Source organism: Rhinopithecus bieti, unplaced genomic scaffold, assembly GCF_001698545.2.
Source record: "Rhinopithecus bieti isolate Rb0 unplaced genomic scaffold, ASM169854v2 scaffold_18354, whole genome shotgun sequence".
NCBI lineage: Eukaryota > Metazoa > Chordata > Mammalia > Primates > Cercopithecidae > Rhinopithecus > Rhinopithecus bieti.
The window spans coordinates 3,203,388-3,222,917 of NW_016809835.1; the positions used below are offsets into that span (position 1 = coordinate 3,203,388).

The 19,530-nt window shown below is 39.6% G+C and overlaps 1 protein-coding gene and 1 pseudogene across 3 annotated transcripts in view; both read left to right on the plus strand.

The window, feature by feature from the left end:
• The window catches only part of FCHO2 (FCH and mu domain containing endocytic adaptor 2), a 128,151-nt gene that overhangs the window by 8,745 nt on the left and 99,876 nt on the right, over nt 1–19,530 (plus strand). For both annotated transcript variants that reach the window (XM_017890628.1, XM_017890629.1), the window contains exons 2-4: nt 10,110–10,184; nt 11,193–11,334; nt 11,427–11,579. In XM_017890628.1, coding sequence (XP_017746117.1) covers nt 10,110–10,184; nt 11,193–11,334; nt 11,427–11,579 — 370 coding nt within the window. The remainder of the gene's footprint in view (nt 1–10,109; nt 10,185–11,192; nt 11,335–11,426; nt 11,580–19,530) is intronic.
• On the plus strand, nt 17,283–18,837 carry LOC108541185 (CTD nuclear envelope phosphatase 1 pseudogene; annotated as a pseudogene). Its single transcript, XR_001888891.1, has one exon. The product of XR_001888891.1 is annotated as a CTD nuclear envelope phosphatase 1 pseudogene (transcript).

The following is a 19,530-nucleotide window of genomic DNA, read 5'->3' on the forward strand; positions in this document are numbered from 1 at the left end:
TCCCTAGTGAGATGACCCCAGTACCTCAGTTGAAAATGCAGAAATCACCGGTCTTCTGTGTCGCTCGCGCTGGGAGTTGGAGACTGGAGCTGTTCCTATTCGGCCATCTTGCTCCGCCTATCATTGATTTTTTTGAAGGGTTTTTCGTGTCTCTATCTCCTTCAGTTCTGCTCTGATCTTAGTTATTTCTTGTCTTCTGCTAGCTTTTGAATTTGTTTGCTCTTGCTTCTCTAGTTCTTTTAATTGTGATGGTAGGGTGTCAATTTTAGATCTTTCCTGCTTTCTCTTGTGGGCATTTAGTGCTATAAATTTCCCTCTAAACACTGTTTCAGCTGTGTCCCAGAGATTCTGGTACATTGTGTCTTTGTTCTCATTGGTTTCAAAGAACTTATTTCTGCCTTAATTTCATTATTTACGCAGTAGTGATTCTGGAGCAGGTTGTTCAATTTCCCTGTAGTTGTGCAGTTTTGAGTGAGTTTCTTAATCCTGAGTTATAATTTGATTGCACTGTGGTCTGAGAGACTGTTTGTTATGATTTCCCTTCTTTTGCATTTGCTGAGGAGTGTTTTACTTCCAATTATGTGGTCAATTTTGGAATAAGTGCGATGTGGTGCTGAGAAGAATGTATATTCTGTTGATTTGGGGTGAAGGGTTCTGTAGATGTCTATTAGGTCCGCTTGGTCCAGAGCTGAGTTCAAGTCCTGAATATCCTTGTTAACTTTCTGTCTCGTTGATCTGTCTAATATTGACAGTGGGGTGTTAAAGTCTCCCAATATTATTGTGTGGGAGTCTAAGTCTCTTTGTGGGTCTCTAAGCACTTGCTTTATGAATCCGGGTGCTCCTGTATTAGCTGCATATATATTTAGGATAGTTAGCTCATCTTTGCCATTGATCCCTTTACCATTATGTAATGGCCTTTGTCTCTTTTGATCTTTGTTGATTTAAAGTCTGTTTTATCAGAGACTAGGATTGCAACCCCTGCTTGTTTTTGCTTTCCATTTGCTTGGTAAATATTCCTTCATCCCTTTATTTTGTGCCTATGTGTGTCTTTGCATGTGAGATGGGTCTCCTGAATACAGCACATTAGTGAATCGTGAGTCTATCCAATTTGCGAGTCTGTGTCTTTTAATTGAGGCAGTTAGCCTGTTTACATTTAAGGTTAATATTGTTATGTGTGAATTTGCTCCTGTCATTGTGATGCTGGCTGGTTATTTTCCCCGTTAGTTGATGCAGTTTCTTCATAATGTCGATGGTCTTTACAATTTGGCATGTTTTTGTAGTTGCTGGTACTGGTTGTTCCTTTCCATGTTTAGTGCTTCCTTCAGGAGCTCTTGTAAGGCTGGCCTGGTGGTGATGAAATGCTCAGCATTTGCTTGTCTCTAGAGGATTTTATTTCTCCTTTGCTTATGAAGCTTAGTTTGGCTGGATGTGAAATTCTGGGCTGAAAAGTCTTCTCTTTAAGAATGTTGAAAATTGGCTCCCACTCTCTTCTGGCATGTGGGGTTTCTGCAGAGATACATGCTGTTAGTCTGATGGGCTTCCCTTTGTGGGTAACCCGACCTTTCTCTCTGGCTGCCCTTAACATTTTTTCCTTCATTTCAACCTTGGTGAATCTGACAATTATGTGTCTTGGGGTTGCTCTTCTTGAGGAGTATCTTTGTGGTGGTCTCTGTATTTCCTGAATTTGAATGTTGGCCTGTCTTGCTAGGTTGGGGAAGTTCTCCCAGATAATATCCTGAAGAGTGTTTTCCAACTTGGTTCCATTCTCCCCATCACTTTGAGGTACACCAATCAAATGTAGGTTTGGTCTTTTCGCATAGTCCCATGTTTCTTGGAGGCTTTGTTCATTCCTTTTTATTCTTTTTTCTCTAATTCTTGTCTTCATGCCTTACTTCATTAAGCTGATCTTCAGTCTGTGATATTCTTTCTTCCACTTGATCAATTTGGCTGTTGATACTTGTGTATGCTTCACAAAGTTCTCTTGCTGTGTTTTTCAGCTCCATCAGATCATTTATGCTCTTCTCTAAACTGGTTATTCTAGTTAGCAATTCCTCTAACCTTTTTTCAAGGTACTTAGCTTCCTTGCATTGGGTTAGAACATGCTCCCTTAGCTTAGGGAAGTTTGTTATTACCCACCTTCTGAAGCCTACTTCTGTCAGTTTGTCAAACTTATTCTCCATCCAGTTTTGTTCTCTTGCTGGTGAGGAGTTGTGGTCCTTTGTACTTGAAACCCGGGGCCCTGCTGGTGTAGGCACCCGAGGGAATCTCCTGGTCTGCGGGTTGCGATGACCATGGGAAAAGTGTAGTATCTGGGCTAGAATGCACCGTTCCTCAGAGCACAGTCCCTCATGGCTTCCCTTGGCTAGGGGAGGGAGTTCCTCAATGCTTTGTGCTTCCTGGATGAGGCGATGCCCCATCCTGCTTCTGCTGGCTCTCCGTGGGCTGCACCCACCGTTTAACCAACCCCAGTGAGATGAGCCGGGTACCTCAGTTGGAAATGCAGAAATCACCTGCCTTCTGCATTGATCCCGCTGGGAGCTGCAGACTGGAGCTGTTCCTATTCAGCCATCTTGTCAGCTGCCCCCTTATTGGGTTTTAAGAGTTTTTTGTGTATTTTGGATAACGGTCGTTTATCAGATGTGTCATTTGCAAATATTTTCTCACAGTCTGTGGTTTGTTTTCTCATTCTTTTGACATTGTCTTTCAAGGAACAGAAGTATTTACTTTTAAGGAAGTCCAGCATATCCATTATTTATTTCATGGATTTTGCATTTGGAATACCTTTGGTATTGCAGTGCCTTTGGATATTGTGCCTAAAAAGTCATCACCATAGCCAAGGTCTGGTGTATTGGAGTGCCTTTAGATATTGGAATGCATTTACATATTGTTCTAAAAAGTCATCATACCCAATGTTGTCTAGGTTTTCTCCTATGTTGTCTTCTAGGGGTTTTGTAGTTTTATGGTTTACATTTAGGTCTGTAATACATTTTGAGTTAATTTTTGTGAAGGGTGGAAGGTCTGTGTCTGGATCCATTTTTTTGTTTTTTTTTTGCATGTGAGTGTCCAGTTGTTCCAGTACCATTTATTGAGAATACTATCTTTGTTCCATTGTATTGCATTTGCTCTTTTTTTTTTTTTTTTTTTTTTGAGATGGAGTCTTGCTCTGTCGCCCAGGCTGGAGTGCAATGGCCGGATCTCAGCTCACTGCAAGCTCCGCCTCCCGGGTTTACGCCATTCTCCTGCCTCAGCCTCCCGAGTAGCTGGGACTACAGGCGCCCGCCAGGTCGCCCGGCTAGTTTTTTGTATTTTAGTAGAGACGGGGTTTCACCATGTTAGCCAGGATGGTCTTGATCTCCTGACCTCGTGATCCGCCCGTCTCGGCCTCCCAAAGTGCTGGGATTACAGGCTTGAGCCACCGCGCCCGGCTGCATTTGCTCTTTTATCAAAGATCAGTTTAACACATTTGCTCTTTTGTCAGAAATCAGTTGACTGTATTATGTGAGTCTATTTCCGGGCTTTATATTCTGTTCCATTGATATATTTGTCTATTTTTTTGGCCAGTAGCACACTCCTTTGATTTATTGTAGCTTTTTTTTTTTTTTTTTTTGAGATGGATTCTCTGTCACCAGGCTGGAGTACAGTGGTGCTGTCTTGGCTCACTGCAACCTCCCGCCTCCTGGGTTCAAGTGATTCTCCTGCCTCAGCCTCCTGAGTAGCTGGGACTTACAGGCACATGCCACGACATCTAGCTAATTTTTGTATTTTTAATAGAGATGGGGTTTCACCATGTTGGCCAGGATGGTCTCGATCTTTTGACCTCGTGATCCACCCGCCTCAGCCTCCCAAAGTGTTGGGATTACAGGCATGAGCCACCATGCCCGACCTGTTTTTTTTTTTTTTAATACTTTTAAGTTCTGGGATACATGTGCAGAATGTACAGGTTTGTTCCATAGGTATACATATGTCATGGTGGTTTGCTGCACCCATCAACCTGTCATCTACATTAGATATTTCTCCTCATGCTGTCCCTCCCCTAGCTTTATTTTTTTTCTTTTTATTTATTTATTTTTTTTGAGACAGGGTCTCGTTCTGTCTCCCAGGCTGGAGTGCAGTGCAGCCTCCACCCCTTGGGCTCAATCAGTTCTTCTCCCTCAGTCTACTGAATAGTTGGGACTGTACACATATGCCACCATGCCCAGTGTCTTTCAAAGTGACAGTACCTATTTTTTTTTGTAGAGACAAGGTTTCACCATGTTGCCGAGGCTGGTCTCAAACTCCTGTGCTCAAATGATCTGCCCACCTCTGCATCCCAAAGTGCTGGAATTTTACAGGCATGACCCCACTGTTCCCTGCCTGATTTATTGTAGTTTCATAATAAGTCTTGAAGTTGAGTAGTATCAGTCCTCCACCTTTGTTCTGCTCCTTCAGTATTTTGTTGACTCTTCTAGATGTTTTGCTGTTTTCAGTTTTTTTACTATTACCAAGTAATGTTGCCTTGAATAATTCTACACATATGTCCTGGTATGCATATATATACATTTATATTGGGTATATACTCTGGAGTGGAATTGTGAGGCCATAAAGTATATAGATGTTCAACTCGAGTGACTAACACCAAAGAATTTTCCAAGGTGGCTGTATCAGTTTACACCACCTTCCATCCTTGTTTGAGAGTTCCAGTTGCCTTATGTTCTTATCAGCTCTTGGTATTGTCAGTCTTTTAATTTTAGCTTTTTTGATAATAGTAGTATCTATCTCATTGTGACCTTAATTTGCATTTCTCTGGTGAGTAATGGGATATGTTTTTCTTTTTCTCTCCTCACAACGTGTCAATTATGTGAATTATTGAAATTTGGGTGTTAAATCAATTCCCCATTCTTGGTCTAAACACAATTTGGTGGAGATGTGGTTATTCATTTTATATGTTAGTGGATCAATTTGCTGCTATTTTGTGTGCAATTTTTACATCTATACTTGTGAGTGAGATTGGCCTGAACATTTTCTTTCTCTAAGTGTCCTTGTTAGGTTTTGGTATCAAAGTTTGTTGGCTTCATAAAATGAATTGGGGAGTATATCCTATTATTGTATTTTCTGCAAAAATTTTTGCAAGATTACTGTTTTTTCCTTATGTACTTAATAGAGTTTTCTGGTAAAGCCATCTGGGCTTGAAATTGTCTTTGTAGGAAGGTTTTAAATTACATATTTAATTTCTTTAATCATTACAGGACCATGCAGATTTTTTAGTTCTGTGAGTTTGAAAAGTTTTATTTTTCTCTGAATGTCTTAATTTTATCCCAACTTTAAGGTTTATTGCCAAAAATTTATTATTATTATTGTTATTATTTTTGAGACAGGGTCTCACTCTGTCATCCAGGCTGTAGCCTTGACCTCCTGGTCTCAAATGATCCTCCCACCCCAACCTCCCAAGTAGCTTGGGCTATAGGGATGTACCACCATGCCCAGCTAATTTTTGTAGTTTGTTTTTTAGAGATGAGGGTTCACCAGGTTGCCCAGGCTGGTCTGAAACACCTGAACTCAAGCGATCCTTCTGCCTCAGCCTTCCAAAGAGTCGGGATTACAGGCATGAGCTGTTGCACCTGGCCTGATTTCTATATGTTACACTTGGTTGATATGCCTTTTGAGTCTCTTAATCTATAGCCACCCACCTCCTTACCTTTTGTTGTTGAAGAAACCAGATTATTTGTGCTAATAGGGTCCCATATCCTGGAATATGCTAATTACATATCTATAGTTTATTAAATATCTTCCTTTATCCCTGAGTTTCCTAAAAATTGTCATTTAAATCTAGCAGCATGATCAAATTCTATTCAGTACCTTTTTTTGTTTGTTTGGACTGAGTCTTACTCTGTCACCCAGGCTGGAGTGCAGTGGCATGATCTTGGCTCACTGCAGCCTCCACCTCCCAGGTTCAAGCGATTCTCCTTCCTCTGCTTCCCCAGGTAGCTGGGATTGCAGGTGCATGCCACCATACCCATCTAATTTTTGTATTTTTAGTAGAGGCAGGGTTTCACCATGTTGGCCAGGCTGATCTCAGACTCCTGACCTCAGGTGATCCACCCGCCTCAGCCTCCCAAAGTGCTGGGATTACAGGCATGAGCCACCGCGCCCGCCTCTAGTATTTTGGAAAGAATACTTCTTAGGTGGTGATGTGTACTTCCACCAGAGTCATATATTATCCAAATATAACTGTTTTATGATGTTAGTGGCCATTGGTGATAATAACCTAGATCTATTATTTTATTAAGGATTTGCTTTCATTTATATTTTTGCTGGGTATAGAATTCCAGTTGGTAGATTTTTTTTTTAATTAATTTTTTTTGAAGATCGTTCTATTATCTACAGTTGAGATGTTAGCTGTCGGTCTAGTTACTGGTTCTTTGAAGGTAACGTTTGGTGGGGAAGAGTTTGGTTGCTTTTAAGATTTCTTTATTTTGTTCTTTCTCTTTTAATTTTCAGCAGTTTTACTATAATGTGACTAGGACCAGATGTAATTGTTTTAAACAATTTATCCTCTTAAAGTTTGTTGGGCTACTTGGATCTGTGGTTTGATATCTTTTATCAGTTTTGGAAAATTCCCTGTTATTATTTCCTCAAATATTTTCTCTAACTCATTCTTTCTCTTTACTCATTTATTGGACTTTTCTTGCTTTGTCCTTTACATCTCTTCGCATTCTTTTTTGTCTTTCCGAACTTTAATGTTGGATAAATTATTCTCATCTATCTTTTAATTAACTAAATCTCTTTATTTTTTTAATATTCCTTTTTTTCCCATCTCCCTTTTATGGTATAAATCTCGATATAGGATATCAAATCAGCTGCTAAACCCCATCCAAGGAGATATTAATTTGGTGGTTGTATTTTCTAGATCTGTAATTTGCCTTTTTTTTTTTTTTTTTTTTTTTTTGCAAATTTGGTATGCTTTCCTCCACTTCTTAAAATTATTTCCAGTTCTGTACTGAAATTCTTCTTTTGGAGTCTCTACTTGAAGGGCATGGGATTTTTCTATGCTCTCTACCTTTAGTGGACCTGAACTCTTTTATTTTTGTCTCCCTTACCCTGTGACGCTGAGAAAAGCTCTGTTTCACTTCTCAACTGATCAGTGACCTCTTTTGGATACCCTCCAGGAAGAAGTTGCCCCACATACCTGACTGACTTGTCTGGATACCCTTCTCTTGGATCTTTATTCTTAACTGCCCCTTAAGTTTTCTAATGCTTTTCAGTTACCTTGCCTCCACCCTCAACTTATCATGTTTTCTAAATTTTCCTCAGTGAGAAAAGTTTTTGTATCAGTAATCTGATTCGCTATTACAGGTTAAGTATCCCTTATCTGAAATGCTTGGTACCGGAAGTCTTTTAGAATTAGGATTTTTTCAGATTTTGGAGTATTTGCATATATATAACAAGTAATCTTGGGGGTGAGACCCAAGTCTAAACTTGGAATTTGTTTGTTTTCTACACACCATATACTCACAGCCTGAAGGTAATTTTATACAATATTTTAAATATTTATACAATGTTTTAACTATTTTCTTTTCTTCTTTTTTTTTTTTTTGAGACAGAGTCTCGCTCTGTCACCCAGACTGGAGTGCAGTGGCACGATCTTGGCCCACTTCAACCTCTCCCTCCCAAGTTCACACCATTCTCCTGCCTCAGCCTCCTGAGTAGCTGGGATTACAGGTGTGTGCCACCAAGCCCAGCTAATTTTTTTGTATTTTTAGTAGAGACAGGGTTTCACCGCATTAGCCAGGATGGTCTCCATCTCCTGACCTCATGATCCGCCCACCTCGGCCTCCCAAAGTGCTGGGATTACAGGCGTGAGCCACCACACCTGGCCTATTTTAATAATTTTTCTACATGAAACAAAGTTTTGACTGAATTTTGACCATGACCTATCATGAGGTCAGGTGTGGAATTTTCTGCTTTTGGCATCATGTTGGTCCTCAAAAAATATATAGATTTTGGAGAATTTCTGTTTTTTGATTAGAGATGCTTGTTTGTTTGTTTATTTATTTGAGGCAGAGTTTCGCTCTTGTTGCCCAGGCTGGAGTGCAGTGGCATGATCTTGTCTCACTGCAGCCTCTGCCTCCTGGATTCAAGCGATTCTTCTGCCTCAGCCTCCCAAGTAGCTGGGATTACAGGCACCCACCACCATGCCCAGCTAATTTTTGTATTTTATTAGAGATGGGGTTTCACCATGTTGGCCAGGCTGGTCTTGAACTCCTGACCTCAGGTGATCCGCCGGCCTCAGCCTCCCAAAGTGCTGGGATTACAGGCGTGAACCACCGTGCCTGGCTGATGAGGGATGTTTAATCTGTACTGGAAATTGAAACTCTTTACCTTGCTGTTAAACTTACCCATTGATATACTAATAAATATTAACTTTTTTGGATGAACAAAATATTACTCTTGTAGTAATAGTATTTTAAAATGACAGCTTAAAGGAACAGGAAAGAGTCACAGTGCCATCAGTGAGAGGCAGTTACTGTTAATATTTTGTTTTTGTTAGAAAGCTGGTTTTTGTGCAGATTCGGTTGGGGAAGAGTTTGGAGATGAGTTTAGATATTCTGAGTTTGAGGTGGTTCAAATATCTTAATTATGTTTGGGGTAGTTAGATATTGAACAGATGGGTTAGTGCAAGAGCAGTGTGAAGATCTGGATTTAGAAATTAGAAGCAGAAAGTTAGTTGGACCAATCAAAGTAAATGGAGGGATAATGGTGGTTGTAGAATGTTCCTCTATTAAGGGTAGCATACATTGAGAAGAGCCAGGCGAAAGGTAAAACTCTAAGTTTTGTAGTGTTAAGAAGGCCATACAGGCTGGGCACGGTGGCTCATGCCTGTAATCCCAGCACTTTGGGAGGGCAAGTGGGGCGGATCACAAGGTCAGGAGTTTGAGACCAGCCTGACCAATGTAGTGAAATCCTGTCTCTACTAAAAATACAAAAATTAGCTGGGCATGGTGGCAGGTGCCTGTAGTCCCAGCTACTCGGGAGGCTGAGGCAGGAGAATCACTTGAATCCGGGAGGTGAGGTTACAGTGAGCCAAGATCGCACCACCGTACTCCAGCCTGGGTAACAGAGCCAGACTCCGTCTCAAAATAGAACAAAAGGAGGCCATACAAAATGTATATTCTGTATTTATAGGTGACATGTCTATAGGATAATTTGTATCTTTTAGAATTCTATATTTTATGGCCATGGATGTTTTTTACAGAATAAAATCTCATATGCTAAACGGTAGTTATATAAAACATAGTATTCTAGTGTGAAATATTTGCTAATATTTTAGATCTAATCACAAAATAAATTAAGCCATGAATGAAGTTCAGGATTTCAGACTTGATGATTCATATTTAATTTTGTGCAAATGACTGTCATTAATCTCTTGTTCTATTAAATGTGCATCCCAGTGTTGAAGAATAATAAAACTAAGTACAACAAGGAAGTATTAAATACAAATGACGCACTTAACACAGTGAATCAGCTTACAGAGAAAGAGAGAATACAAGAAGTAGCACTCTTATATTTCCTGTTCAGATAGGCATTGGTACTAAAGATAAAAAGAGTTGTGACTCCATTAAAATTTTTTCTGTGGCTGAGCATGGTGGCTCATGCCTATGATCTCAGCACTTTGGGAGGCTGAGATGGGAGGATTGCTTGAGCCCTGGAATTCCAGATCAACCTGGGCAACATAGCGAGACCCCATCTCTACAAAAAAATACAAAAATTAGCTGGGTGTTGTGGGGCATGCTTGTAGTGCCAGCTACTCAGGAGGCTGAGGTGGGAGGATTGCTTAAGCCTAGGAGGTCAAGGCTGCGGTGAGCTATGATCGTACCACTGTACTCCAGCCTGAGTGACAGAGCAAGACTCTGTCTTAAAAAAATTTGTGTGTGTGACATAAATTATTTTAGTTCTGTACCAGAAAGGACAGTTAAAGATAGGCCAGAAATTCATGACTACATATATGTACTTATTTTTAACATGTAATTTTTGAGGTATCTTTTGTTTTGCATTTTAATTGTATTTTGATAACTTTGCTGTTTTTGGTCACTCAACAAGAGATATTATGATGTGGATATTTGATTTAACAGAGCTACCATAGAGGAGGCATATTCCAGGTCAATGACAAAACTAGCAAAATCTGCAAGCAATTATTCACAACTTGGGTGAGTTAATTTCTTCCTCTTTTTCAGTGTTCATTTAGGCAAAGTTCTTGAGGATTCTAGGTTCCTATTGAGGACATAACAGTTCAAAAGCATAGTGAAATATATGCTTATTTTTAAAGTATCTGTGAATATTAATATATTCTTCGCTTGATAGAAAATATAATTGAACTTGCTGAATCAGTCAATGTAGTCAAAAGTAAATGAAATTTATTTTTTTCCTTTTTAAAAACTACTTAGTCATTCAATAGTGTTTGAGGTTATAAATGTTATCTTACGCACATGCAGTGTATTTATTCTGGTTGGCTGTTAAGTTCATTGAAATTCTGAGGCAGTGTAACAGTGATCTTTAAAAACTCACTTAAGATAAACTTTATTGAAATGATTAAGATGCATTAAAAATGTCTCCTGTGATTTTATAGACTGTCATTAAATCTTTCCTTTAAAAAATTTGTATGTGTTCCTTGAAAAATTTGAAAAATATTAATACATTTAAAATGAGATTGCTGCTCATTGCCATAACAATTATTGGAAAGAATAATTATCTAAAAATTGCGGACTTTTGAGGTTTTTTAAATTCACAAGGAAACTTTAATTTTGATGAAGCATTTTAAATAGAATACTGTTTTAAATTGAAGTTTGATAACAGTTAATTTTTAACAATAGACAGTGTGGTTGGATATGCTGTTCTGATACAAGTTTAAAACAACCTAAATTCAACTCAGAAAATTAATATAAATAAGAGGAGTAAGAGTTGTGATAGTGTAATTAACCCATTTCTATATTCCTGAGGTCCAAAATATAACCAATGATAAAACAACCAAATTTAAATAACCAGTGATAAAAAAATTCAAGGTCAGTCTGTCAGTCATTTTATTCAGTATGTAAGTTTCATCTTTTGCCTAAATAAAGTTGCCATATATACCACTATTGTTTCCATTGGTTCCTTATTAGAACCTTAATTTTCTTTTTTACTTTTAATAAGTTATTCCCATATTTTTATTTTCTTAGAACATTTGCACCAGTATGGGATGTATTCAAAACATCTACAGAGAAATTAGCAAATTGTCACTTGGATCTTGTTAGAAAATTGCAAGAATTAATAAAGGAAGTTCAGAAGTATGGAGAAGAACAAGTAAAATCTCATAAAAAGGTATCAGTTTTTTTCTTGTTAAAGAATTGATTGGTCAGATATTGAATACTTTACAGTTCGGTCATTTTGATGAATCGTTTCCTACTAAACAGACTAAAGAAGAAGTTGCAGGAACTCTGGAAGCTGTCCAAACCATTCAGAGCATAACTCAGGCCCTCCAGAAATCCAAGGAAAGTTACAATGCCAAGTGTGTAGAACAGGAGCGTTTGAAAAAAGAAGGAGCTACACAAAGAGAAATAGAAAAGGTAATCATGATAAAAATAACGTATCTGTGGTTTCAAAGCACCTTGACATACAAAATTGCATTTAATATTTAGATCAAACTCAAAATTATCTCATTTTAAAGATGAAGACACTGTGCCTTACAGTCCTAGTGATTTACCCAAGTAAAACACAAGAGATTTGTCAAGTATGTTGTCTGTGGTCAATAGGTTAGCAAGCACATAAAAAACAATGATTGATTTGAGACGGAGTTTTGCTCTCGTTGCCTCGACTGAGTGCAGTGGCACGATCTTGGCTCACTGCAGCCTCTGGCTCCTGGGTTCAAGTGATTTTCCTGCCTCAGCCTCCCAAGTAGCTGGGATTACAGGCTCATGACACCACATCCAGTTAGTTTTGTATTTTTAGTAGAGATAGGGTTTCGCCGTGTTGGTCAGGCTGGTCTCGAATTCCTGACCTCAGGTGATCTGCCTGCCTTGGCCTCCCCAAGTGCTGAGATTACAGGCATGAACAACCACACCCAACAAAAAAACAATGATTTTTTTAAATGTTAGTGACACATTTTCAGGATATTTTTGTAGTAACATAATTGATGGGGTAATTACTTTGTGTAAAATTTAACCATGAGGTAAAATTGTTTTGAAACAAGATTTTGGTATATTTAGAAAGATATAGGTACTTGCACATAATCTTTAAACTTGTGGTGATTTATTGCTGACTTTGAGCACGTTTATGTAGCATTGTGGTAAACCACAACCTTTTCTTCCATTTATGTTTTAATGGAAAGTAGCTTTTTTTTTCTCCTTCCAAAACAGTTTAACCATTTACTTATTTGATGTGGTATATCTCATTTAAGAATGAGCCATGTGGAGCAATAATTTTGAAAGCTTTGTAAAATGTTTGAAATATCCGGTAAAAAAAGAAAACCAAAGTGTACCAATAGTTTGATTATGACTGTAAAAGGGCTGTGTATTTATATACTTTTACATGTTTAAATGCACAGATACTTTATTTTTGATGAAGCTGTTAAACGGAATAATAGTTTTACATTGAAGGTTGATAATAGAGTTAATTTTTAACAATAGATGGTGATAGAAAGCCTTCTGTTACAAGTCTGGGTAACCAAATCAACTCAGAAATTAATATCATATAATTAAGAGGGGCTGTTAAAGACTTGTGATAATGTAATTAATCCATTTCTATATACCTGAGGTCCAAAATATTTTAAACAACTAACCAATGAAATATGATATATGACCATACATGGGCAAAAAGAAGGGAATGTGGAAAAATGAAAATAGGTGATTTAGAATTTGGAGCAATAAGGCACATGATCTCAGGACCTTCTGGGGACTGTGTCACAGATGAAAAAAATGAATTTGGAGCAATATATTGTTTGTATAGTAAATAAAAATTGGATTTGTATAATAAAAATTGAGAGGGGTAAAATGAGACACAGTAAATTCATGGTTTGAAAACACCCTCTGCTTCAGACATAGCAATTATGAATAAAATATAAAAAGGGACAACAAAATAACAGGGTCCAAAAAGAATAATATTTTATCTCTGTGGATCAGAATAGAAGAGAAATCCAAAATGGCACGCAGAGATTGATTATGCAAGCTGTTGAACTCAAAAGTCCTAAAGTGGGCAGTGGAATTTGGCTCTTATGTGGCAAAAGGGACTAAAAGCTCCCCTCTTGGGATGAGGTACAAAGAGGTTGACTCATTGCCTAAAACTATAGATGGGGAGAAAAGAAGGCTCTTGGGTTGCTGACAAGAACTAAAGCCTTATTGGAAGTTGGGGATTTAGGGACACAGATACAGAGACACAATCCTGACTTGAAATCAAGCCAAAGAACCATTTCATGACGATTTTGGCCGTATCTACAATATTCTTGCAAGGAAGTAATTAAAAATTACCTTCATAAGACTGAAATGAAATTGGGGCCTTGGAGGGGTGGCAGGAGATAACCTGAAAACTGCTTGGGGATGGGTGAGCGTAAAGTAGAAAGCATAACACAATTCTAGGAGGTACTATTTATGTTTTATTCTATGAATGTTCAGCAGTACTGATGGAGGGAGAGAGAGAAGAGAAAAGAGGGCAAAATCCAAAAAAAACTCTTCTGAATGAGCAAACAACCAAAATTGTAGAGCACACCTAAGAAATCTAATACTAGAGCAACCAATAAATTCAATAATTGGAGTAAGAATTTACTCCAGATGAAATTTAAATTTATAAAAAATGAACAAAAACGATGTGTCTTGAGGATGTTCAAATAAACATAAACTTACATTAAAGAAGATTAAGAAATTAAACGTAATGAAACAATCTACTAGATAGAAAAAAATCCAGCTAATTAGAAACTTAGAAATGAAAAATATGGTTATTGAGCTTTTAAAAAAGCAGTAGAGAAAAGAAACTTTAGACTTGATACAGTCAAAGAATGAGTTTTGAAGATAGTATGGAGGGACCTTACCCAGAGCATAGTAGGAGAAGCAAATGTTACCAACATTCATCTAATACTAATTTCAGAAGGAAAAAAATGGAGGAGATGGAGGGACAAGTAATTGTAGAGTTAACAGCTCAAAATGTTTCAGAATTGAAGAAATTCAAGAGCCCTCATATTGAAAGTACATCGTAGGTATTAAGTAAGTTAAATAAATTCAGACCTAGGCCTCAGAGAAAAAGAAAATGGAGGTTTTTTTTTTCCTCATATGAAATCAGAATGCATTTTCAGTTGATGGTATTGTATAGTCATTGTTGATAAGATAGCATTTATGGTGTAGTTTAATTGCCTGTGCAAACGTCGTTGCATGATTGGACAGCTACGATGCTTTGATATTTCAGTTAACAGACCATTTAAGGACCATTTGAGGAAGTAATGGCTTTGATTATAGTCTGAAAATCTTTTAGTGATACCTTTTGGTAAGATCAAGTGCTTGGAAGAAAATCTGAAGATAATAATGGAGCACTTTAAAGAAATGGTCTGTCAACCGACAAAAACAAGCAATGAGGAAAGGATTCCCTATTCAATAAATGGTTCTGGGATAACTGGCTAGCCATATGCAGAAAATTGAAACTGGACCCCTTTTTTACGCCATATACAAAAATCATCTGCAGATGGATTAAAGACTTAAATGTAAAACTCAAAACTATAAAAACTCTGGAAGACAATCAAGGCAATACCATTCTGGACATAGGAACGGGCAAAGATTTCATGACAGAGACACCAAAAGCAATTGCGACAAAAGCAAAAATTGACAAATAGAATCTGATTAAACGTAACGGTTTCTGCACAGCAAAAGAAACTATCAAAAGAGCAAATAGCCTGTAGAATGGGAGAAAATGTTTGCAAACTATGTATCCAATAAAGGTCTAATATCCAGCATCTGTAAGGAACTTAAATTTACAAAACAACCCTGTTAGAAAGTGGGCAAAGGACATGAACAGAAACTTCTCAAAAGAAGACATACATGCAGCCAACAAGCATATGAAAAAAGCTCAACATCACTGATGATCAGAGAAATGCAAATCAAAACTACAATGAGATACCATCTCACACTAGTCAGAATGACTATTATTAAAAAGTCAAATAAGAGATGCTGGCAAGGTTGTGGAGAAAAGGGAATGCTTATACACTGTTGGTGGGAGTGTAAATTAGTTCAGCCATCGAGGAAAGCAGTGTCTGGTGATTCTTCAAAGAGCTAAAAACAGAACTACCATTCACGCCAGCAATCCCATTACTGGATATATCCCCAAAGGAATATAAATCATTGTACCATAAAGACACATGCATGTGAATATTAATTGCAGCCCTATTCACAATATCTAAATGCCCATCAGTGACATTTGATAAAGAAAACATGGTACATATTCACTGTGGAATACTATGCAGCCACAAAAAATAATGAGATTATGTCTTTTGTGGGAACATGGATGGAGCTGGAGCCCATTATTTTTAGCACACTAATGCAGGAACAGAAAACCAAATATTGCATGTTCTCATTTATAAGTGGGAGCTAAACAATGAGAACACATAGAAAGAGAGGAACAACAGACACTGGGACCTACTGGAGGGGAGAGGGTGGGAAAAAGGAGAGGATCAGAAAAAAATACCTATCAGTTACTGTGCTTATTACCTGGATGACACATAAGCTGTGCACCACCCCCCCGTGACACACAGTTTACCTGTATAACAAAAGTTCACATGTTCCCCTGACCTAAAATAAAAGTTAAAAAAAGGAAATGCTTTGTCAGTAAAGAGAAAACTCAAAATAATTTGAAAGAAATAATCATAATACATGTAAATGTATTAGACTCCTGGCGTGGTTTGTTTTCTGTTGCTTATGACAGAATACCTGAAACTGGGTAATTATTATTATTATTATTATTATTTTTGAGACAAAGTCTCACTCTGTCACCCAGGCTAGGGTGCAGTAGTGGCATCTCAGCTCACTGCAACCTCCAACTCCTGAGTTCAAGCAATTCTGGTGACTCAGCCTCTTGAGTAGCTGGGATTACAGTTGTGTGCCACCTCGCCTGGCTCATCTTTGTGTTTGTAGTAGAGATGGGGTTTCACCATGTTGGCCAAGCTGGTCTTAAACTCCTGACCTCAAGTTATCTGCCTGCCTTGGCCTCCCAAAGTGCTATGAGCCACCATGTCTGGCTTGAAACTGGATAATTTATAAAGAAAGGAATTTATTTTTTATAGTTATGGAGGATGAGAAGGACGTCCAAGGTTGAGGGGCTACATCTAGTGAGGGCCTTCTTGCTTGTGGGGAGTCTGCTGAATTCTTAGAAGGTGCAGGACCTCATATGAGGGGACTGAGTGTGTTTAGGTCTCTCTTCCACTCCTTATAAAACTGTCAGTCCTATTCCCATGATAATCCATTGATTCATGAACCCATTAATCCATTAATAGATTATTTATGAGGGCAGAGCCCTCATGACCGAATCAGCTATTAAAGGCCCCACCCCTCAGTACCACCACATTGGGGATTAAGTTTCATAAACATTGAAACCATAGCAGCTCCTCTAATCATAGATCAATTGTCAAATTGAAAAAAAAAATCCTGTTGGCCAGGCGTGGTGGCTCACACCTGTAATCCCAGCACTTTGGGAGGCTAAGGCGGGCGGATCACCTGAAGTCAGGAATTCAAGACTAGCCTGACCAACAGGGCGAAACCCCTTCTCTGCTAAAAAGACAAAAATTAGCCAGGTGCAATGGCGGGCGCTTGTAATCCCAGCTACTCAGGAGGCTAAGGCAGAAGAATCACTTGAACTTGGGAGGCGGCGGTTGCTGTGAGCCAAGATCACACCACTGCACTCCAGCCTGGGCAACAGGAGTGAAACTCTGTCTCAAAAAAAAAAAAAAAAAAAAAAAAAAAAAAAACAACGAAAATTCCTGTATTTCATATAATGGGACACAATACAGTAGTTTAAATACTACTCTTGCACAGAAAAGGGGAAAGAATAGATTGAGTCTTGAAGCTAGGTGATGGATTCACATTAAAAAAGAATGATATGTATTAACGTGAGTAAATGTAAAAGGCATAATGAACAAGAAAAACTTTCAAAAGGATTTGTAGAATTTGATGCCTTTTACATAACCTTTAATTCTCTGTAAAGAAAAAAAAAAGCTATTGACTCTGCTTTCCCCCTTCCCTTGCCCCTTCATCCTTGCTCCCTCCCCTACATTCCCCTCCACTACTGTCCCCTCCCCCAATTATCCTTCCCCTTCCCTCCTGATCTCCGAGGACCCAATCCTAGCCTAACGCGTCTTGGCCCGCAACTTCCCGGAAGCCGTTGGCGCCGCTCCCAGCCCACATGGGCCCCCTCAGGCTGCCCACGCCTGTCCGCCAGCTCCCGGTTCCGCTGGGCTTTCCAAAACCTCACCAGGGGTGACTTTCTGAGCCGCTTGCTCCGTGCCCCTCTCTGCAGCCTCTCCTACCACTCAGGGCTGCTGTTCCCCCTCCCGGCGACGGGGAGCTGACGGAGCTGTGCCGCCGGGAGGGGGGTGGGGGCCGGGGCCGGGGCCGGTGGTGCCCGCAGTGCCAGGGTCATCAGGATGATGCGGACGTGGTGTCTGCTGGGGCTGCGCACGTTCGTGGCCTTCGCCAACAAACTCTGGCATATCTGCACGGTAATTCAGCATCAAACTGTTCGATATGATATCCTCCCCTTATCTTCTTGTCCCGGAATCGGTTAGGTGAAGAGGAATATCCTCGTGCTGGATCCGGATGAGACGCTTACTCATTCTCACCATGATGGGGTCCTGAGGCTCACAGTCCGGCGTGCAACGCCTCCTGACTTCATCCTCAAGGTGGTAATAGACAAACATCCTGTGCGTTTTTTTGTACATTAAAGGCCCCATGTGGATTTCTTCTTGGACGTGGTGAGCCAGTGGTGGGAGCTGGTGGTCTTTATAGCAAGCATGGAGATCTATGGCTCTGTTGTGGCAGATTTACTGGACAATTAGAAGAAGCATTCTTAAGAGGAGATACTACAGACAGCACTGCACTTCGGAGTTGGGCAGCTACATCAAGCACCTCTCTGTGGTCCACAGTGACCTCTCCAGCATTGTGATCCTGGATAACTCCCCAGCGGCTTACAGGAGCCATCCAGACAAGGCCATCACCATCAAATCCTGGTTCAGTGACCCCAGTGACCCAACCCTTCTCAACCTGCTCCCAATGCTGGATGCCCTCAGGTTCACCGTTGATGTTCGTTTGGTGCTGAGCCACAACCTTCACCAGTATAGGCTCTGGTGACAGCTGCTCCCTCTTCACCAGAGTTAGAGTTGGGGGGAAAGGGAGGGCGAGCCCTTGGGATGCTGTTTGATGCCCTATCCAATGTGAGGACTGCCTGGGCAGGGTTTGCCCCTCCTACCCCTCTCTGCCCTGGAAGCCCTACACTCCACTCGGAGTCTGGATGGACGCATGGGCCTGGGGCCCTGAAGCAGCCTCACTCTAACTTTGTGTTCACACTCCATATGTAAATGGAGTTCAGGCTGGGAGACAGGCAGAGGCCTAGGAGAGCTAAAACAATGTTTGTGGTGGAGAGGCAGGACTGGCCAGAGCCACAGACAGACGGTGATCCAGGAGGCTCAAAGAGAAGCCAAGTCAACTTTGTTATGATTTGATTTTTTTTTCTAAACTCTTGTACAAAACTGAAAAAAAATGCTATTTGTATACAAGTAAAGTATTAGGGACATGTATGGGGACAGTAAACAATAAGCACATGATGGAAATTACCTGTGGGGAGAAAGTAAGGGGAATGGGGCTGGAGCTGACCATATTCAAAATAAAATAATTACTTTAAAAAATGTAAGTCACAGGAGCAGTTTACTCTTAGTAGATACTATAACATTCATGACCAACAGTGAATTGGTATGGGTTGCATATCATTAATGCAAATGTCTGTGATCTAAATTAGTTAAAACTTTCCAGAGGGTTAAAGTACTGCTGAGTTAAAGTACTGTTCTCTTTTGTGAACCCCAGTGGGCTTACCATAGTACCTAGTATGCCGTGACCACTCAAAAAATATATGGTGACTAGAGATTACACGTAAATAAATGATTCTGAGTCTTTTCATATAAACCAAAACAAGTTTAATGTAATGATTTACATGCAATTAAAGGACTTTTTTTTTTTTTTTCCTAGAGATGAGGTCTCATTGTGTCACCCAGGCTGGAGTACAGTGGTGGTATGATCATAGCTTACTGCAGCCTGGAATTGCTGAGCTCAGGCGATCACCTCACTGTCTCAGCCTCTCGAATAGCTGGGATCACAGGTGTGAATCACCAGGCCCAGCTCATGATTTCTTTTTTATTAAAATATTGAGCAGGAGTGGAGCATGTAGTTGTGTCCAAGGGTTGTGAGTTGGCTGAAATTCACCCTATGCTTCACAGGGATGGACTTTGGTGGGATGGACTACTCAGAGGAAGGGATGCTTTTTTCTAATTGGTCTCCTCAG